General features: G+C 54.6%; 1 protein-coding gene across 1 annotated transcript; it reads right to left on the bottom strand.

The window, feature by feature from the left end:
- Nucleotides 1–2,177: 2,177 nt before the first annotated feature.
- TTYH2 (tweety family member 2) lies at nt 2,178–21,794 on the bottom strand. Its single transcript, XM_011936737.1, has 10 exons — nt 21,696–21,794; nt 21,115–21,187; nt 15,982–16,051; nt 15,666–15,721; nt 15,048–15,140; nt 14,721–14,813; nt 12,435–12,577; nt 11,559–11,744; nt 10,990–11,068; nt 2,178–4,062 (listed from the first exon to the last, which is right to left on the bottom strand). The coding sequence occupies exons 1-10, from the start codon at nt 21,740–21,742 to the stop codon at nt 3,982–3,984; spliced, it is 921 nt and encodes a 306-aa protein (XP_011792127.1). The 5' UTR covers nt 21,743–21,794; the 3' UTR covers nt 2,178–3,981.
- Nucleotides 21,795–22,487: the final 693 nt, after the last annotated feature.

The raw sequence follows: 22,487 nt of genomic DNA, 5'->3' as shown, positions 1-22,487 counted from the left end.
GCTGGGATTACAGGCTTGAGCCACCGCGCCCGGCCAGTATATGTACTTTTTAAGTGACCCCATCTCCTTCCACAGACCCCACATGCCCAAAGGCCTTGGGACTTTCCACCACCTTGCTCCACAGACCCAGCTAGGCCTGACCTGTGCCTTATCCCACATGCCACTCAGTCTCTAGCTGATCCCGACGCTTTGTCTTCCTCTCGTCAGTTCTTTTGGTTGTGTGTGTGTGTGTGTGTGTGTGTGTGTGTGTGTTTTAATAACTCAAAAGAAAGAAAAGACTTCGAGGAAGAAAAAAAAAAAAACCAAAAAATAGTTGAGAATGTCTGAGATTTTTGTTAACCATTTAAAAATATAAAAACTATTTTATACTCACAGGCCTTCCCGGACAGCTGGCCAAGCTGGGCTCACTGGCTCTAGTTATTGGCTCCTGTGTTAAGCAATCAATCCATTATTTATTTATTTATGTATTTGTTTTTTGAGACAGGGTCTCACTGTCACCCAGACTGGAGTGTGGTGGTACGATCTTGGCTCACTGCAACCTCCACCTCCTAGGCTCAAGTGATTCTCCTGTCTCAGCCTCCCAAGTAGCTGGGATTACAGGCGTGCGCCACTACCACCCGGCTCATTTTTATATTTTTAGTAGAGATGGGGGTTTCACTATGTTGGCCAGGTTGGTCTCGAACTCCTGACCTCAAACAACCCAACCGTCTCAGCCTCCCAAAGTGCTGGGATTACAGGCATGAGCCACTGCGCCCTGCAGTATTTATTTTTAAAGATGGGGTCTCACTATATTACCCAGGCTGGCCTTGAACTCCTGGGTTCAAGAGATCTTCCTGCCTTTGACCCCCACCTTGGACCCCCAAAGTGCTGAGATTACACGAGCCAGCACGCCTGGTGGCAATCCAGTTTTAAATGAATGAAAAGGAGAAGAAAGGAAGGTAAATTTTCCATATGGGTGTATCTGTCAACAGACACGCCAGGCTTCCTGACTGATCTGCAGTGTGCGGTTCAGAGACTGTGGAAACCCCTCAGCTGATCCTAAATTGAAGACTGCACAGCTTTGGAGCGGGAGAAAGCTTGCTGGGAGATGAATTAGCTTTGGAGAAGAAATCACTCTGTTGGCTGCTCCCTGTGGGTAAGTTGTGGGCTCCAAATGACAGCCTGGGACACTCGCCTGTTCCTGGCAAAAGCTCCACCCGCTGTTCCCGGCAAAAGGGGTCTGGTGGAGTTTGCTGCTGTCTCTCTCCAGGAGCAGGTTAAGTTCCAGTCCTTCCTCCTAAGCTGGCTGTTCTGGGTCTGCAGTCAGGTTGCTGTTCAGAGGATGTTTAGGAGGGTAAAGGTGGGCCTGCCTGCAGGCTGGCAGGCAAAACAGGGGCCCAGGACCCACTTCCCTACCCCAATCCTTTACCTTGTGGGAGAGACTAATGTAGCTGAGATGGGAAAGGCAGATGACACGTGTATTGATCAGACTCCAGCTTGTGCATTCCCAAGGCTTCCTTTCTAGTTCATGCAGGGCCGGCCTACAAGTCAGGTCCCACTCCAGCTTCGAGACAATGGAGGCCCCCAAAACCAATCTCATTTGGGTACTGAGATGGTTACCAGCTGAGTGAGGTGGCTCACGCCTGTAATCCCAGCACTTTGGGAGGCCGAGGCAGGCGGATCAGCTGAGGTCGAGTTCGAGATCAGCCTGGCCAATATGGTGAAACCCCGTCTCTACTAAAAATACAACAATTAGCCGGGTGTGGTGGTGCGCACCTGTAATCCCAGCTCCTCAGGAGGCTGAGGCAGGAAAATTGCTTGAACCCCAAAGGTGGAGGTTGCAGTGAGCCGATATGGCGCCACTGCACTCCAGCCTGGGTGACAGAGCGAGACTCCGTCTCAAAAAAAAAAAAAAAAAGAACAACAACAACAACAAAAAAACCAGTGACCCTTAGGGGGAGTTCTGGAGAAAGATCAGGGCAGAAATAAATCCTGTCCCTGATCCTGTAACAGCAGTTGGAAGCCACGCAAGAGCCCCATGACATTCATTCAAGCCCCTCTTTCAGTCCTGGCACGGAAATTGCAACTGGAATCTGCTTCTAAGCCTCCCACCACATGACCCTGCTGGAGGGGACCGCTCCATCTTTCAATACCCTCGTTACTCCCTGCAGCTGAGGAAGTCAGAGACGGAACGCACGTTTTAGTACAAGTGGTTTATTTCTCTTCCAGGTGAGGCTGCACATATATAAGCAAAGGTTGGCCCACCTGGTTCCTTCAGGAACTCCCCGAGGAATTTGTTTAGTTTCCATGCATTAAAAACAACCCTCTAGTTGCCAATAATGAAACTTTAAGAAGCAACACTTTGACATCGCCGAGTTCCTCTCTGCATGTGACGCGGACATACCGAAGTGAGTTTATGGCATACAGTATGCATGGGTTAATGCAGGTGAGACAGGGAGTCCCGGCTGCCCTGCGGCCCCATTCCGTTGTGGAGGCTTCGCTGGGAGCTGAGAACACCCTGCTGTCCGTGTTGTGATGACAGGTGGTTCTTCCAAAACAGAAACACCAAGTCACCCCACACCCCTGCTTCAGTGTGCGAGGCCGTGGGGCTCTGGTGTTGTGAACTCCAGGAGATTGGAAGCACCAAAGACCCCAACTCTGGTCCCTCAACAGGCAGGATTGGGGGACATTATTCCCTCCTGGCCAATAAGCTCCTGTGGCCTGGCAGGCCAGGGGCCCAGGACACTGGGTGGGGACAGGTGGTGGGGGGGAGTGGGGCAGGGCAGAGGCCTATCCTCCCATAAAGACACAGTTGTATCACTTTGCTAAAACCTTTTCTGGCAAACTTACTTGGAGACAACAAGGAGGGGACAGCTGCTGTGGGCATTCGGCGAGTCCCCTAGAATAGGGAACTCTGACTTTCCCTCTTGGCTTTTTTCTCCTCTTAAAGATCCTCCCTCCGTGGGTGAGATGAACCCAGATCCCCATCAAACAGCAGCTCGGGCAGGATGTCTCACTGATCCTTATTTAAGAATCAGCTCCTTCCCCCCTCCTTCAGATCTGTAGAACTGGCCAATGCCAACAAAATCTGCAAAAGTAGTGACCTAACCACGGTGAAGAATGAGCTGCAAATCTACGGTAAAAACTGGATGTGCTAGGAGTTTCAATTCTTTGGATAATCAACATGTTTAAAACACTGGAGAAAAGAAAGACTTAAAGTCGTTTCAAAGTGTCTGTTCATACCTGAGACCGCGCCTATCTACAGCTAACGTATCTGCAGCATTGATTCTGGAATAGAGGTGAGGCAATGGAGGCTTAGGGAGACAGGCAGAATGTGGCAGGCTTTCACCTCTGTTCCCACCGGGGTCCACCAGGCTGGGATCCCCCAGCCCCGGAGCCACCAGCCCCCCACTGCAGAGCTCTCCTGACGCCTCCCCTCTGTGGCCCAGGAAGAGCATGTTTGGCCCTGGGAACTCTGATTTGGGCTGTTCTGGTGTCATCAAGGGTGTGACCTTCTTAAAGAGCATCTCCTCATCAGCCCTTCTCACGTTACCTGCAGGGAACAGAGGACAGAGGTGACTCCGACAGGGGCCGTCTGGGCTCTTGGCCAGGCTGACAAGAGGCAGAGTCATGGTTGTGGGACCAGAGAGAACACACAGCACCTGACCTGGTCCCTTCCTCACTGCCACTCCCCTCCTGGCGAGGGCGAGGCATAGGGGTGAGCAGGGCCAGGCAGCCAGCTCAGGGATGGTACCTCTGAGGCAGCCAAGCACCTGGGGGCATTTCTGGTGTGGAGAGCAGGGCGGAAGAGAGAGGCTGGCCCATGTGGTGAGTCTTCCGCCCCCCCTGGGGCTTTGGTCGGGAATCCCAGCTGCTCCTCTGCCACAGCAGGAGGCCCCTCGGGCTCCAGATGCCTTTGGTTTCTATTAAAGAAACGCAGCTTGTATTTGCACTAATTAAAAACCAACATGGAAAAAGGAGGCAGGAACCCCCGAAAGTCTGTTAGGCTGGAAACTGATTCCCGTAGTGCCTCAGGTGCTCATCCGCCACAGACAGGTAGGTGGCTCTCATGCTGGGAGAATACTGCCAAGAGAGAAGAGAGGGGATGGTCAGAGCTGGGTCAGCCAGGCACTGCACCAGCAAAGGTGCCGGGGGCTTCTCAGAGTGGAACTGGGCCGGGTGTCTTAGGGAATGAGGGAAACCTGGCCATGCCGGGCCATCATCTGGCTCTCAGCCTCAAATAAAAAATACACACACAGACCAGCTGTCCTCCAATGTCCACTCCGCCCGAGCACCCAACCTGTCCCCTCACACTGAGGGCAGCATCAGGGTCCACCAACTCATGGAGGAGCAGTCAGCAGCCAGCAGGCTGGGGGCAGAGGCCCAGAGACTCAGAGAAGCAGGTTCAAATCCCAGTTGTGCATCTTACCCCCGACCTTGGCTTAGGTTCTCCAGCCTTTTCTAACCTCAGTTTCCCTACCTGCAAAATGGACATAAGAGCACCCAGCTCTTACGTTGAAAGGGTGAAATTACAAGGCCGGGCGTGGTGGCTCACGCCTGTAATCCCAGTACTTTGGGAGGCCGAGGCAGATGGATCACGAGGTCAGGAGATCGAGACCATCGTGGCTAACATGGTGAAACCCTGTCTCCACTAAAAATATAAAAAATTAGCTGGGCGTGGTGGGGGGCATCTGTAGTCCCAGCTACTTGGAAGGCTGAGGCAGGAGAATGGCGTGAACCTGGGAGACGGAGTTTGCAGTGAGCTGAGATTGCGCCACTGCACTCCAGCCTGGGCTATAGAGTGAGACTCCGTCTCAAAAAAAAAGAAAGGGTGAAATGATATGGAGCAGGGAAGAGCCTTAACACAGCTGCTCTCAAACTGGGCTGCTCGCCGGAAATACCTGGGGAGCCTAAAAACATCCTGATGTCCAGGCCACACCCGCTAGTATATAGATACATATATTTTTGTTGATGCAAAATGCACGTAACGGTGGTGACTCATACCTGTAATCCCAGCACTTTAGAAGACAGAGGCAGGAGGATCGTTTGAGCCCAGGAGTTCGAGACCAGCTTGGGCAACATGGCAAAATCCTGTCTCTATCAAAAATACAAAAAATTAGCTGGACATGGTGGCATGCACCTGTAGTCCCAGCCACTCAGGAGGCTGAGGCAGGAGGAGAAGGTACTTGAGCCCAGGAGGTGGAGGTTGCAGCAAGCTAAGACCACACCACTGCACTTCATCCGGGGCAATGGAGCGAGACCCTCTTAAAAAAAAAAACCCATGCACATAACATAAAACTAAGCATTTTAAAGAGCTATCAGTGTTTTTAGAGCTTTTTTTTTTTTTTTTTTTTGAGACGGAGTCTAGGAGAACGGAGTCTCGCTCTGTCACCCAGGCTGGAGTGCAGTGGCCGGATCTCAGCTCACTGCAAGCTCCGCCTCCCGGGTTTACGCCATTCTCCCGCCTCAGCCTCCGGAGTAGCTGGGACTACAGGCGCCCGCCACCTCGCCCGGCTAGTTTTTTTTGTATTTTTAGTAGAGACGGGGTTTCACCGTGTTAGCCAGGATGGTCTCGATCTCCTGACCTCGTGATCCGCCCGTCTCGGCCTCCCAAAGTGCTGGGATTACAGGCTTGATCCACCGCGCCCGGCCGTTTTTAGAGCTCTTTAGGCAACTCCAGTGTGCATTCAAGTTGGAGAAGCAGTGACCCAGTACAGAGTAGGTGCTCGACAGACCTTAGTTACTCGTCCTTGGCAGTGGAGAGGGCCTTTCACTCTATACCCTGCACACAGGCTACCTGGGGATCTTGTCCACAGGACCTGAGATTCTGCACTTCTAACAAGCTTCCCGAAGCTGCCCCTCTCCTGACCCAGGGAAGTTTCAGGGGTCCAGGCCATTCACATCAGGGGGAATGGAATGCTTCCACTTGGGCTGGGGTTGGGGAGGAGGGAGCATGAGGCTCTTCGACCCAGTGGGTCTCAACCAGGGGTGTTTTTGCCTCCCAGGGCATTAGGCAATGTCTGGAGACATTCTGGTTGTCACAACTGGGGACTGGAGTGCCACTGGCATGTAGCAAGTAGAGGCCAGGGACGCTGCTAGGCATCCTACAATGCACAGGAACCATCCACCGAGAATGACCCTGCCCATCAATAGCACTGAGGTTGAAGAAGCCCGCCTCAGAGCAGTGGTTCTCCAAGCGCAATTTCCAGGGCAGCAGCATCAGCTTTACCTAGGAATATGTCAGACACGCACATCTCCGGCCAGGCGCGGTGGCTCATGCCTATAATCCCAGTACTTTGGGAGGCGGGGGCAGGTGGATCACCTGAGGTCAGGAGTTCGAGACCAGCCATGCCAACATGGTGAAACCCTGTCTCTACTAAAAATACAAAAAATCAGTTGGACGTGGTGGTGGGGGCCTGTAATCTCAGTTACTCAGGAGGTTGAGGCAGGAGAACCGCTTGATCTTGGGGGGCGGAGGTTGCAGTGAGCTGAGATCATGCCACTGCACTCTAGCCTGGGCAACAAGAGCGAAACTCAGTCTCAAAAAAACAAAAAAAGGCACATCTCCAGGCTCCAACTCAGATTTTCTGAATCAGAAACAGGGTGGGTCCCTCAGGCGATTCTGATGCATATGCAAGTATGAGACCCTCCTTCTTTTTTTTAATTTTCTTTGAGACAGAAACTCACTCTGTCACCCAGGCTGGAGTGCTGTGTTGCACTCTTGGCTCACTACAACCTCTGCCTCCTGGGTTCAAGTGATTCTCCTGCCTCAGCCTCCCGAATAGGTGGGATTACAGGCACCCATCACCACGCCCAGCTAATTTTTGTATTTTTAGTAGAGATGGGGTTTCACCATATTGACCAGGCTGGTCTCGAGCTCCTGGCCTCAAGTGATCCACCTGCCTTGACCTCCCAAAGTGCTGGGATTACAGGCATGAGCCATTGTGCTGGCCAAGACCCTCCTTCTTAAAGCAGTATTTCCCAACTTGAATGACAGTAAGTTCGCTAAACTTAGAATCTCCCAGGCTCTTTCCCCAAGATATTCTGTTTCTATAAGTCTGAAGAGAAGTCTCAATATCAGTATTTTTAACTGCCCTGGGTCATTTTTGTTCACTCAATTTTAATTGCCCTGGGTCATTTTTGTTCATCAAGTCCAGGAAATAGTGCCTAAAAGGATAGGAGAGATTATTCCTTGAAGGCAGAGCTGGGCGAAGAAACATTGCCAGCAAGGGACAGGCTGTATATCCCGATCACCAGGTGTGACATCACCCACCCAGTGAGATCCCCAGACTGTCCTAGAGAGGGCGCTCGGCAGAGGGAGGAGTTTATCCACTTCTCGAACTTGCTCAATCCTAAAGAGTGTTTAGAGCAGGCACCCCGGGGAGGGTGGGGCACAGCCAGCTGTGCTGTCTTTACTGGGGCAGACACCCACATCCTCCACGCTGTGGGGTTCCTTGGTCTGCAGCATCATTAGATGTCTCTCTAGGTCCCTTACCAGGCATGGAGGTGGAAGGGTCTTCCCAGGGCAGGCTGAGCTAGGTGGGACTGGGCAGTCAACTTGGCCAAAGCAATAAGTGTTTCTGGGCAAGTCTTAAATCTAGGGAGGAAGGGTTTTCTGTCCTTGAGCCTTGCAAATAAGGTCAGTTGCTGATTATCTCTGCTAACGGCAGGACGAGTGGCCTGGATCTTTCAAACAGAAGGTAATCCGAAAATCATTTTTGTTTGGCATCACAATGCATAGAGTAATTCTTTTTTCACAGCAGATTCCCCCTAATTACGTTGTGCTTAGATTAATATTAAAGTCAATCTGCATTCCTGGAGCCATAGCAGCTGGTGGTTAGAAAAAGGAACCTGGGAGGCTTCTGATTAGTGAGAGAAGCTAGGCTGGGATTTAAAAGGTGCTGACTTCTAGGCGGGGCATGGTGGCTCATGCCTGTAACCCCGGCATTTTGGGAGGCCGAGGCAGGTGGATCACTTGAGGCCAGGAGTTTGAGACTAGCCTGGTCAGCATGGCGAAATCCCATCTCTACTAAAAATGCAAAGATTAGCCGGGCATGGTGGCACATGCCTGCAGTCCCGGGTACTTGGGAGGCTGAGGCATGAGAATTGCTTGAACCCAGGAGGTGGAGGATGCAATGAGCTGAGATTGCGCCACTGTACTCCAGCCTAGGTGACAGAGTGATACTCTGTCTAAAAAAAATAAGAATAAATAATAAATGGTGCTGACTTTGAATACAGGTTCAACCAGCCCACTTCCGAGGACTCCAGGAAGAAGAACAACATGAAGCCGGGGGTTGTGTTGGTAAAGCTGCAGGGACAACAGGTGAGGTGCTCCAGGCAAAAGCACCAAGGTGGTGGCGCAGGAGTGAATGACAGGGGGATTGGTTTCAGCAGGCTTGCTAGTGGGTCGAGGCCAGGGACGCTGCTAAACATCCCACACGCAGAGGACAGGCCCCATTACCCATGGACATCTGGGGCTGCACCAGGTTTTGTGGTGGGGGCTCCACCCACTAATGTCAATAGCATCCAGCCCCCTTCCCCAGCCTCCAAGTGTGGTAATGAAAATGCCTCCAGACATTGCCAAATGCCCCCAGGGGGGAAAACTGCCCCTGAGTGAGCCCCTCCTCTACACTGTGGCTCAAATGCCAACTATTAAATAGAACTTTCTGGAATCCCCTAGAGCGGCAGCAAAGACAGCTCCTTCTTTCTGGTCCCAAAGTACCTTGTAGCACTTTCTACAGGCAGCCTTCTTGAGTGCCCCTTCTATAGACTGGAACTTCCTGAAGACAGGGACTGGGTCCCACTTGCTCTTTTCTTGGGTCTGATGGTATGATTTTCACCAAGCGCCATGACCAGGAAGCTGACTCCCTGGGTGCCTGTGCGTGCACTTCCTGGGTCCTCAGGGCCCAGGTCTATCACGCTGGTCCCAGGTACTCGGGCTCCAGTGCTCTGCTTTCCTGTTGGATGTCCCCTTCCAAACTACCTGGGTGGTGGCAGTGAAATGCCTGGCCCGGCCAAATGAAGGGAGACGCCTGGCTCCAGAACCCTTCTGCCCACCCCGTGGCAGACTTCTGGCCTTTGATTCCTGCTGTCCTTTCTTATAAATGCCACAGCTCTGTGGAGGTGGGGTGGAAGAAAATCACAAATAACAGCTTGTCCTACGGCACTCACTGGATGCTTCACACGTATGCGCTGATAACAATCAATTTCCCCAGTGCACACACCACTGAGGAGGAATGTGCTAGTATTCCCACACCCATTCTATAGATGGGGAAACTGAGGCACAGAGCAGCAAAGTGCTTGTCCAAAGTCACAGAGGCCATAAGCGATGAGCTGGGATTTGAACCCAGGCATGTGGCACTGGGGTCTGTGTCCCTGAACCTCGGTGGTCACTTCACTGTCTGTTTGCAGCTCTTTGTCTCAGCCAGTATTTCTGAGTCCTTTGGATACTTCTCTGGGATGAGATAGCACGGTCTTTTGCACGCTGAGCTAACTCCTCCCCTGAGGCTGCATCTCAGGTACCCTGGCTGGAGGTGGTGGGGTGGACAAGAGGCACAGACCCCACTTGGGCACAGTCCTAGGGACATGGGGAGCTGAGACGGATTGAGGAAGGCTGTTCGGGTTCAGCCCTCCCAGACCCACCACCACAGCCCACCCACCCTCCAGCCCAAGAAAGACCAAGGATTAAGGTAAACAGAAATCTACAAAGAAAAACACTTCCTTAATTTTCTCTGGTGCACAAAGGGAACGAGACCCCCTCTCTTCTTGCAGTATTTCCTTTAGAAAACGTATCACTGTAAATAATTTCTGTCTTTTGAGATGTCTGCAAACCTTCTTAAAGGCTGAATATGGTCCTTGCCAGTGTTACAATCCAGGGATGGTTTCTTACGGCCTGGGAGCCATCTCTTGGAAGTACAAACATCAGGAAGACAGCACCTCATCTCCTTCTCAGTGACAGTTCACTTAGGGGCCTGGCTCCAAGTTGTAACTATCTGATTGTTATGGAAATAGGAGTCTTATTTTTCCTCTGGATAAAGGCAATTAGCTGGCCGGTTGCGGTGGCTCATGCCTGTAATCCCAGCACTTTGGGACGTCGAGGCGGGCGGATCACCTGAGGTCAGAAGTTCAAGACCAGCCTGGCCAACATGGTGAAACCCCATCTCTACTAAAAATACAAAAATTAGCCAGGCGTTGCGGCACGCACCTGTAATCCCACTTACTTGGGAGGCTGAGGCAGGATAATTGCTTGAAACCTGGGTTGCAGCAAGCCGATATTGCACTACTGCACTCCAGCCTGGGCAACAAAGCGAGATTCCGTCTCAAAATGAATAAATAAAATAAATAAATTGGACTGGGCGCGGTGGCTCAAGCCTGTAATCCCAGCACTTTGGGAGGCCGAGACGGGTGGATCACGAGGTCAGGAGATCAAGACTATCCTGGCTAACACGGTGAAACCCCGTCTCTACTAAAAAAAAAAACACAAAAAACTAGCCGGGCGAGGTGGCGGGCGCCTGTAGTCCCAGCTACTCGGGAGGCTGAGGCAGGAGAATGGCGTGAACCCGGGAGGTGGAGCTTGCAGTGAGCTGAGATCCGGCCACTGCACTCCAGCCTGGGCGACAGAGCGAGACTCCGGTCAAAAAAAAAAAAATAAAAAAAAAAATAAAATAAATAAAGGCAATTACTTAACCAGGACAGCTACCCCAATTAGCAAGTGTTAGATTAAGGCGGACTACTGTGACAAACAGTGTCGTTAAGTCCTTTTGCCGGATGACAGGTATGCAGTGGGCTGTGTCTTGTTCCTGCCTGGTTACGGGAAGGAGTGAGATTTCTTCCGTCTTTGCAATCTCCTTAGCGGACTGCCTGGGATACCCGCGACGGTCTGGTTTAGAGCGTATCTAATTACAGAACTGTTTCATTCTTTTCTGCCTTTGTGGATAGGATTCACTGGGTTGGCAGGAGGTTTTGTCTTTACGTATTACCCCAACAAGGAAGGGCCGGAGCCCCAGTTACCGTAGGCGGAGGGGACGCTCTCCCGATGAGCGGCACGTTCTCATAGCGTGGGTTCCTACCAAAGAGCATGGCTTGGTTCCTGCGGGGATGAGAGGAGAGCTCAGGAGGGGATGGTGTGGGAGTGGGGGTGTGTGCAGATTTCTACAGGAGGGTCCCATGGGTGAGCACATGGGAGGCAGGGGATGGACCCGAACCACAGATCTAGAGTAGAGGAGGTGTGGTGGGCAGATATGGAGAAGAGCACCTTGGGAAGCCTGGGGACAAGTGGCTGATGGGCAACGAAGGCTGAGAGCAGCATGGCCTGGAGAAATGCAGCTTCTCAGGCCTGGGACCTGTCCCATCAGCTTGTGGCAGAGGCTGCTGACATCAGTGGGTTCTTCCCCCAGCACATGTGGGTGTGAAGGGGTGACCAGATGCTCCCGGGAGGCCTTCCCTCCAGGCACCCCGTGGCTGTAGTGGGGACCACGGGTGGCCCTGGATGCCTTCCTCCCCGCACCTGGCGCCGTAGACCCCACCCAACATGCTGTCCAGGCAGTGCTACCCAGCCTGGGTGTGTGAGCAGGCCATACATGTACTCGGAGACAGGCGCGTTGGAGATGGTCTGAGCAGGGGGCTGCAGGCTGGTCTGACTGCCCAGGCCGCTGCTGTAGCTGCAGAAGCTGTGAAGCTGCCCCCTCGGGGGATTGTGGGCCGCCATGCGCCAGGCTTGGGGGTTAAAGGGGTCATCATCATCAATGTCGTCGTAGTCTCTGTTTCTAGAACAACGGGTAGAAGATGGCCAGCTGTGAAGGGTGAAGGAGACTCTGAGGCAGCCAGGTCCTGTCCTGCTTCCCTGCCTTTCCTGCCAGGACTCTCTGGCCATGTGTGTCTCCTTGAGACTCCTTTAAAACACGGTTCCTGGCCTGCCTCCTGCAGATCACTCTGGCCCATTCCCAGCTTCACGACCAGCTCTTCCAGGCTCCCCACCATGCTGACCGTGCACATGTGGGTCCTCCCTACCCTGCGTCCTCTTGCCTAATCTGCTCATGAGGTGCCTATACACCTTCTGTCCCTTCCCATCTCCTCAAGAGGACTGCAGGCTCCCTGAAAACAGTGACCCCATGTATCCTTCTTGGTATTCCCAGGGCACCCCCCCGCCCAGCACCGGGAACTCTCCTCATTCCAGATCACAAAGTCCTGGTGAGAAGAGAGGAGAAGGGAGGCCAGGCTGCGGCCTGAGGGCTGTCACCACCCTGGGCCCCAGCTCCTGCTCTGGGCCCCACCGAACTCCTTTGGAGGGTCTGTCTGGACTCTTGAGGAAGCTTCTGCAGAAGCCAGCCCAGGCCCTCTGCTGCCCTCCTCAGTCCTGCGTTATCAGCTAAATCATAGAGCAGAGGCCCCTGTCTGCTGCTCTCCCAGGAGACCCCCAGGCCGTGGGAGGCTCCCCTCCTTACTAGGCAGCCCACCTGGTGGTGAAGTGCTTCCAGGCCCTTGGCCCCGCACAGATCATGGTGGAGAAGGCGAGGGCGGCCAGGAAGGAGAAGAGGCCAAGGTACAGCAAGCCCTGGAGGCCGTCGTAGCAGGTGCCAGCGAGGGCGTCCAGATAGTCCTGGAGGAAGAGGAGGGACATGCAGCTAGTGAAGGAGCAGGGGCAAAGCCTGGGGGCCAGGCTCTCCTCTGGAAGCCCCTCTCCCCTGAGACTGGACCCGGGGTCTCCTGGCTGCTCCCCATCCTGAGCACCTTGTAGCACCACTAAGGATCCACACTCTGGAGCCTAACACAATGGGGCTTCTTGGGTTCACTCTGCAAACATTTGCTGAGCACCTACTGTGTGCTAGGCACTAAGAAGCTGGCTCTGAACAGGGCAGATGAGGTTGCAGGGTAGGGAACCAGAGACGGGGGCACTGAAGCTGAGGCCAGGATGGCAAGAAGCAGCACACTTTGAGAAGAGGGGGCAAAGGGGACAGGCTTGGCCTGTTCAGGAAAGAGAGAGAACATAGGCCAGCAGGAGATGGAACTGGAGGGGCCAGGTCATGCTGGGCCTTGCAGGGCAGGAGAGGAGCACGGACTTTTATAAGGGGTCAGAAAGACATCGGAGCGTGTGGGAATGGAAGGGATGTGATCCAATCTAGTTTGCAAAAGGACTGCTCTGGCAGAATGTGTGAAATGGGTGGTGAGGGGGCAAGAGAAAGTGGGAGGAGGCCACTGTCTGCTGGAGGAGCAAGACCGGGTCATGGTGGAAGCCGTGGAGAGAAAGAGAAATGGATGGATTCAGGGTACAGCTGAGAGGAGAGCTGCCAAGACTTGCTGGGGATTAGTGCAGAAGGGGAAGGAGAGAGGAGACAGGGGTGACTGCCATGTTCTTAGCTCTGACGTCAGACTACCAGGATCAAAACCCAAGCCCCTGATGTGCCAAGTCAGGACTCTTCAGTAGGCTACTTTACACACACACACCAGACACACACCCCACACGCACCCCCCACATGCACACACACGTGTACACAACACATGCACACATCACACGCACACACATCAGACATGCACACACCACACACATGCACACACCACCCCCCCCACATTCATACAGGTACAGGCACACACACATGCACCACACACACGTGCATACCACACATGCGCACACACATGCACATACCACACACACATTTGTGCACACACACAACCGCACAGACACACCATACACATGCACACAGACATACACATCACAAAAGTGCACACACATGCACGTGCGCACACACAGATATAGCTATATCTGTCTATCCATACATGCGCGCGCACACACATGCACGTGCACACACACACACATGCGCGCGCACACATAGGTATATCTATGCGTCTATCCATACACACGCGCACATACACACGCGCACGTGCGCACACACAGATATATCGATGCGTCTATCCATACACACACGCACACACAGACACACACACGCACTTGTGCACACATAGCTATATCTATGCATCTATCCATACACACACACACGTGCACACACACATATCTATGCATCTATCCATACACACACGTGCATGCAAAAACACACACACGTGCACACACACAGTGCTATATCTATGCCTCTATCCATACACACACACGCATGCCAATTTCCTAGGAAATAACATGTGTCTCACAATATAACTGTGAGAACTGGATGACATACTGGATATAAAATGCACAGAACAGGGCCAAGCATGGAGCTGACAGCTATGATGATGACAAAGACCGTCTGCACTAAATCCACCTGGGATGTGAAAGCTGTCACCATACACTGGCTCACTGCTTGGGGGTGGGGGGCTCTCATGTGCTCGCCATGTGTTCCCTGCATCATTGTGTCTGTCTGATATTCCAAGTTCCTGGAAGGAAGACTCTGGCAATGGGATTGGGACATCCATTTGCAACCCAGGGAGACAGATGTGTTGACCAAATGGCCAGGAGTCTGGACAATAGGGAACAGCCTCCCTCGTATTGGTCAGGGTCCCCCAGTGACCCAGAGCCAACTGGATACAACCCTCCCATCCCTGACCCCTGGTCCCCTGTACCGAGTCTCCCTGTCTCAGCCCTCGGAGAAAGGCCAGGCACCGCCTCCCTTCCCACTGTCTGGCTTCAGCTCCATTCCTGGGCCTGAAGGGGGCCCAGGCCACCACTCTCCTCAGCCTCTACCGGCTTTTCTCTGGAAGGTGTGGCCTGCTGGGTGCCCTCACACTCTCCACATGCCCCCAGGGCCCCCATGCACCTTGTGGAGCCCTCGGCAGTCCACCATGGCGGTGAGTTGGTGAAGGCTGGACTCCGAGGAGTTCAGCAGGAGCTGGATTGCAAGCAGGTCTTCCTGAAGCAGGAAGAGAGACAGACACCGAGGGGCTGTGGAGGAGAGCTGGCGGAGAAAACCACCACAGCAGCTGTGCTCAGGGGCCTCTCGAGCCAAGGGTAGGAGCCGAGTCACGGGGGTGGGAGCGCAGAGAGCCAGCAGCAAGCTGTGCACAGCCTGGCCCTGGGGCTGGGGTAGGGGAAAGGGCTGTCAGGGTTCATCTGGGGCTCCCCTCTTCCTGCACAGCTGCCTTACCTCTGCGGTGGAGAAGAGGGGCACGGCAAACTGCAGCAGCCCCGCGACCTGGATCTGCATGGTGGTGAGCGCGCGCTGGAAGGTGGTCAGGGTCTGGGCCAGGAGAGACACAGCCCCACCGTGAGGCTCCATCTCCCAGGAGCCCCACAGCGGCCGAGGGGCCTATGCTCCTGCCCCTCCCATCTGGCTGCAGCTGCACAGGCCTTCCACTTGCAGGAAGTCTCCCCCTACTCCTCTGGCTTCTTGAAAGCTGCACAGTCTTCTCCCTGCTTGCAGCTCAGATGTGGTCTTTGGACCAGCAGCCCTGGTGGTCTTTGGACCAGCAGACCACAACCTGGGAGCTTGTGAGACGTGCAGAATCTTGGCCCCACCCCAGAGCTGCTGCGCAGCATCTACATGGAACCAGCTTCCCACTGGGCTGCACACACGTTAACCACCGATCTAGAACCCATGACCAAAAGCAAGCTCCCCCCACCATCCCCACAGAAGCAGCTAAGGAGAGGACCACGGTGAGGCAAGGAAGGCCCTGCCACCTCCGCCAACCTGGTCAGTGGTGGGGCTTAGGGTCAAGGGGGAGTGGCTGTGGGCAGGGTGAGGGCAGGCCTCGGGGGGCCGTACCTGCTGGAAGGGGCTGCTTCCACTCTGGCTGCAATACAGGTAGTAGCGAGTCACCTCTGCAGGGCAACAGCATGGCATTAGGCAGCTCGCAAATGACCAGATGAGATCTCTACCATCCTTGGTGACCAAGCCAGACCTCCCTCCCCGTCCCTGAGCTCCCAAAGGAGGCAGTTTCTAGGAAATGGCCTAGAGCAAGAGCTGGACTTGAAGTTCAGGGCTGAGGAGGGGTTGGATGGCTGCAGGGCTGAAAGAGGTAAGCAGGGGCACACAGTCTGGCCACCCAGGCATCCACAGCAGCGGCCTGAGAGTGCGTTACCTGTGCTGATCTGGCCCTCCATGATGTTCAGGATGAAGGTGTCAGGAGCCACACAGAAGTCACTGGTGGCCTGAGTGAGGGAGAGAGGGACGGGGTGGAGGAAAGTCAGATACCAGGACATCAGGGCCCTGGGAGGAGCCAGGAGCCCATCACCCCAGCCCCTTCAGCTCCCTCCCAGGTGGCAAAGGACAGAGTCTGGAGCCAGCCTCCTGGGTTCAAACCTGGCTCTGCCCCTTCCTAGCGCTGTTACCTTGGACAAGTTACTTATTCTTCCTGTGCCCCGGTTGCCTCATCTATGACATGGAGATGATAATGCTATTCCCCCAATGCATGTAAAGTGCTCAGAAAAGTGACTGGGGTGGAGGGCATGCTGTTACTCTTATTCCCAAATGCCTCTTCTGGGACAGACCCTTGGGGGCCAGCATCCTGGGCACCAGGGCAGCTGCAGGCTGTGTGTGGGAGTTCATTACAGCATGGCCTCATCTGCTCATGTCTGTTTTACATTTTGTCTTGCTGTGATCAAGTCCTACAGGGACGGGTGGACAATCTATGAAGGCTCCCCCGAACTTTTTCTAAAGAACGAGGTTGGTGCTGAAGCATCTGTGAGTCTTGGGGGCAGGTCCTCACCTGCCAAGACACGGGGTGGGAAGGGCATGGAGCTGAGAGGCGGCTGCCATGTACGAGCTGGAGGGCCTGGCCCCACAGCACGGCCTGGCTAGGTGATTGCTAAGGCCCATGCAGCAGGGTGGGAGCAGACATAGGCCCCAGGAGAGGCGTCAGCAAGTACATGGCCTCTAAGCCAGGCGCACCCCAGATCTGGCCTGGGGTGCTCTGGGGACTGAAAAAATGGGGGGCCTCTGCCTTCTAGAGTAGTCAGGGAGAGCTCAAGTCCTCTGGCCTGTTCCTAGGGGCATCCCCCTCCTCTGGCGCATGCTCCCTGGGCAGGGGACCCCTCTGAGTGCCCTGCTCTGCTGGCGGCCCCATCCTCCTTCAGGAACCACTGCCTCAGGGGTCACAATAGAGCATCACTCACTAACTTGCTAAGTTGATAGACATTTATGGAGTACTTCCTTGGTGCCGTGCAGGGTTCTAGCAACTACAGGTTAGTGCATCACAGCACTTACAGTCTAGGAAATGTGTGTATAGCGAGGGTGGGGAATAACATGCCCCTCTAGATACAGAGCTTCCTGAGAGCCCCATGTGCACACGCACACACACACACACACACACACGCACGCATGCACTTAAGACCCTGGGAGAAATGCTTTATACACAAACCACTAGCATTCATAATACATCAGCCTGGCCTATTATTACCTATCAGAGCTGTGGCGCCAGCAGGCCTGGTGGTGTGCCCCCACCCCCTAGCTGGAGTGGCAGAGAGTGCAGCCAGGCCCAAGTGGAGGATGGGGAAGTCTTGGGAAAATAAAGAGCGAGGCCACTATCTCAGTTTGGGTCACCCCTGAGAAGTTTGGGAACCAAGAAAGGAGAGAGACAGAGGCTCCAGTCCAAGGCTCCACAGTGACATGGTCCTCCTGCCTCCCTCCTCCCCCTCCCAGGCCAGGCGTGCTCTTCACACCCCCTGGCCACCCTGGAACCTCCATCTCCTGGGATAGGTGCATAGGATGGTTTGGGTTGTGGGACTCAGCGAGGAGTCAACTCTCCTATTAATGAAGACAAACACCTGTGTGCGTGTGCATGTACGTGTGTGATGCATATGCACTTGTGTGTATACGTGTGGATATGGTTTGGCTGTGTCCCCACCCGAATCTCATCTTGAATCCCCATGTGTTATGGGAGGGACCTGGTGGGAGGTAATTGAGTCATGGGGGCAGGTCTTTCTCATGTTGTTCTCGTGATGAGTAAGTCTCACAAGACCTGATTTTTTTTTTTTTTTTTTTTTTTTTTTTGAGACAGAGTCGCGCTCTGTTGCCCAAGCTGGAGTGCAGTGGCGTGATCTCAGCTCACTGCAACCTCTGCCTCCCGGGTTCAAGCGATTCTCCTGCCTCAGTCTCCCGAATAGCAGAGATTACAGGCATGCACCACTATGCCTGGCTAATTTTGTGTTTTTACTAGAGATGGGGTTCTGGCATGTTGGTCAGGCTGGTTGTGAACTCCCGACCTCGGGTGATCCACCTGCTTCGGCCTCCCAAAGTGCTGGAATTACAGGTGTGAGCCACCGCACCTGGCAGATCTGATGGTTTTAAAAACGGGAGTTTCCCTGCATGAGGCCTCTTTGCCTGCTGCCATCCATGCAGGACGTGACTTGCTCCTCCTTGCCGTCCACCATGATTGTGAGGCTTCCCCAGCCAGGTGGAACTGTGAGTCCAATTAAACCTCTTTCTTTTGTAAATTGCCCAGTCTTGGGTATGTCTTTATCACCAGCGTGAAAATGGACTAACACACGTGTGCATTACTCATGCCATGGTGATGGGGATGGCAGGAGAGGGGACAGGAAGGAGGGCACTGAGCACAGTTGGGGCAGGTGGGAGAGGCTGCCCATTAACCAGCCCAGGCGATGGCTGAGCCTGCAGGCAGCTCCTGAGAATGGAGGTGTGGGTCTGAACGGGCGCCCCGAGACCCTAGCATGATGATGAATGCACAGGAAGCCAGCGGTGGCCACTGTTTCTGGACATTTTCTGTGTGCCTCCCAGGATGAACCCACTCATCTCTCCCTAGCAACAGCCCTTTGAGGTAAGTCCTGTTATTCTCCGTGTTCACCCAGGAGGAAACTGAGGCACAGAGAACCTCAGGAACCTTCCTGGGTTTCCACTGCTGAGGGGATGTGGGCCTAGACAGGGTGGCTGCAGAGGCCACACTCCCACTCTCTGACTCAGGGGCAGGCCTGGCTGCCCCTTGGCTGGAGGAATTCCCTGGAGCGCTCTGTCCCCGGGCTCCGTGGCCAAAGCACTTGTGACAGCCCTTGCCTCCCTTCCTCACAGCTGAACCCATTTCCTCTCCCTTCCTTCTTCCAGGGCTTCTCAGCCTCTCTGCCTGCTCTAGTCCCTCACCCTAGACACCTCCTGACTAGCAGTGCTGACCACGAGGGGTGGCCCCAGGGCCTGGAAGCTCAGAGCTCGGCTGCTCAAGTCCTGCCGGCCCTCCTCTCCCGCCTCACCCGGAGCAGATCTCCAGGGCAGCCCTCTGTCCTCATGGAGTCCTTTCTAGGGACAGAGAGGGGTAGGGGTGGGGGGTGGAGAGGGGAGGCTTTGTCAGTCCTCTGGCCCCACGGCTGTGAAAACAGGCCTCAGAGAGCAGGCTGGCATTGGGAGGCCACACAAAAGCTCTCCACAATAACCCCGGGACAGCCGGCCACCCTCCCCGCCCTCCTGGCTCCTCCTCACCCGGCTTCCTATTAAAATGCAGCAGCATCTCCAGCCCGTCAAAAGCCCATTCAGCTCCACTGCCTGCTCCCCCTCGCACACACAAGGGCCTGACTAGAGGAATTAGGGAAATGGCCTTTCTCCCCAGCTCCCCGCATTCCAGGGCGCCCAGCTGGGAGATTAAATGGCCTCTGGTTTTAGTGAACACTGAAGCCTGGTGAGAGGGAGGAGCCCCCACTGGGAGGGGTGGCCACCACAGGGCAGCTCACAGCGGCAAGCTGGAAGCCACTGCTGCCTCCAGAAGGCAGAGGCTGCCCAGAAAGCGGGATGGGGCCCTGGAGGAGCTCGCCGTGTGCTCCCTGTGGCTTCCCTGTGCGTGCCCCTGGCCCCAGAGGAGAGGCTGCAGGCCAGGCAGCAGTGTGCGTCACCCTGGCCAGCAGTGGCACTGTTTACAGCCGTCCCCGCTCCTGCATGCTTTCAAACGTGACTTGGGCCTTTTCTCTACCAGTCTTTGGTCCGTGGTCACTGCACTGGGGTGGCGGGGAGCAAAGACAGGACATGCCCTCTCTTCTCGCTTCTGTATAAGCCTCTGCCTGAGGTGCTAAGTCAGGCAGTGCCAGAGTCCCTGAGGGCACTGTGTCCACACCCAGAGCTAGTGGCCAACCCCCAAGTCACTGGACAAGGTGTGAGTGTGGTTAGGGAGCTTCTGGTACAAGCCACGCCCATCTTATCCTATCAAGCCCCAGGTCACTAGGGCAGAACAGATGCATATCCCAGGGTTAGTCTGGGGCCTTTGAATCAGGGAGGAGTTCCTTGAATTTCCCTGGTAAACTGTGTTCTCTTCTATCACATGCACGTGCCTGAACACACACACACACAAGCACACACACACAAACACACACACATACACAAACACACAAACACATACACACACGAACACAAATACACACAAACACAAATACACACGCAAACACACACACACACACAAACACACATACACGCACACTAACACACACACAAACACACACACACTGCACCTCCACTGTATCACAGTTATCTGCCTACAAGTCTTGCTTCCAAAGGCTGGAACTTTGTCAACAGCAACCATCACGTCCTCTTGGCTTCCACATCCCCAGGCGTCTTGTACCATCGAGTGCCACCCAGCAAACAATGTCAGCTGAGTGAATGAACAGCCTCATGCACACAGCTTAGCGCCAGTGTTAGGTCCATTAAAGATCATGTGGACCTGCACAGGAAACCCCCACTTTTTTGTTTTGTTTCTGGCATCACATCCAGAAACATACAGCACGTGTGCTTCAGACCGCGGGAGTCCTGGGACATTGGGACGGAAGGCAAGTCAGACACCGCATTCTACAGTCCCAGGGCCCGGAGAGCTGGCAAAGCAGCAGCTTCTGATACGGGAGGGATTCCCTGGTCTGAGGCTCAGACCCCTACACATTCTCAGGAGACCCGGTCAGTTCTTCACACCTAGAGAGAAGCCCCTGGTCACCCAGGCACGCCTAAGCCTAAGCATGCGTAAGCCTAAGCATGCCTGGGCGGCCGGGGGCTTCTCCCTGGGTATGAAGCATGAGTGTCTTATCCTGGCTCTGACCCTGGGCAGGCCCCTTCCTTTCTCTCGGCCTGTTTCCCCATCTGTAACGAGAGGGGCCGGTTCAGATGATGCAAGTCCCTTTGGTTCTGAGATTCTGGGATTCTAGGTTAGGAGCTGGGACCGGAAGCTGGCCCTGCTAGGAGACACATTGGAGTATCCTGGCAGACCACCCACCACCCACCCCGTCCCCCAACTCACCACTGCCGCAGCGGCATCAGCGGCCAGGGATGCCCAGCTGAGAAGCAGGCTCAGTGCCCCGCAGCACAGCATCCTAGGAGAGAGGCAGGTGACAAGGTTGGCAGGCAGGGTCCCCTTCCTCTCAGCCATCACTCCGCCCACCGTGCCCCCCAGACCCTTGCAGTGGATCCAAAGGCAGCCTCAGTCCCTGCCCTGACGTGGGCCATGCTCACTACTAGGAAAGAATCATGGAGCCCAGGTCTTTGGGGCTAAAGAGACCCAGGCATAAGAGCACAGGCTAAGGGGGCAGTGTTGGCTAAGATGGCCGGAGGCTTTCATGCGTGGGCCCACGTTTCTTAGCTGCTCAACAGAGTCAGGCCCAGAGAAGGAGGAAAGCCTAGTGCTTGCTCGTTTGGTGACCAGATGGTGAGTTGGTGGCTGCTGTCTCTCTCCTCTGCTGAGTGCTGAGGACGGGGCAGAAGGTGGCCTCAGGCAGCCTGGCTGTTTTCCCCACACTCTGGAGCTGGCCAGGCCCTCGTCTCTCTCTGATGATGGCATCCTGCCCAGCTCTTTGTCCCAGGTCCACGGGTAGGGATACTCACGAGACCAGGAGACACTTGGAGCGCTTGGCCAGTCCCAGGCAGGCCATGAGGCAGATGACCAGGTCCAGGATAAAGAGCAGGAGGTAGGAGAGCCACCTGGGTAGACGGGCAGGGATGGTCAGGAGCAACAGGCTGGACCTCCTGACCTGCTGGCCACCTGGGAGGCCTGCACAACAGCCCCAGGACCCAGTGGACCCTTTACTACGACACGCTGCCCAGAGCCAGCGAGCACCCAGCATGTGTGGGCTGAAGGCTCGGGAGCCGCAACCCTACTGCTGCCTGGACAAAGCTGTCACTTCCTACCCCCTGCCTTCACCTCCAGGCTGAGTGTCAAAACCAGCACTGTGCACCAGAACTTTCCCCAGTGGAGGAACTGCTCTAAATCCCTGCTGTGCAGTCTCCTTTGCCACTACCCACAGGTGGCTGCCGAGAACTTGAAACATGGCTTGTGCAACTGAAGAAATACATTTTAAACTTTACTTAATTTTAATTAATTAAAATAGCCACACATGGCTGGGGCTACCACCCTGGACAGCACAGCTCTGACGTGTCTTTCTGCAGCTTCCCAGCAGGCATCTCCTAGGACCCTGCTTCCCTTTGCTTCTAGAACTCTCAGACAGCATCGGACCAGCCAAGGCCTGATGTTTACAGCCACAGATCTCACACAGCCCCTAAGGTGCCTGCCTCTCTGACAAACACTCAGTCTGGCTCCCCAAGGCTTCCCATCTTGCCCCCTTGCTGGATGGGATCCATAACTTAAGACTTTTAGGTTCAGGCCAGGCGCAGTGGCTC

Source organism: Colobus angolensis, unplaced genomic scaffold (assembly GCF_000951035.1).
Source record: "Colobus angolensis palliatus isolate OR3802 unplaced genomic scaffold, Cang.pa_1.0 Scaffold1, whole genome shotgun sequence".
NCBI classification, from domain to species: Eukaryota; Metazoa; Chordata; class Mammalia; order Primates; family Cercopithecidae; genus Colobus; species Colobus angolensis.
Note: the sequence above shows the minus strand (reverse complement) of the source record. Positions and strands in the feature narration are given on the sequence as shown.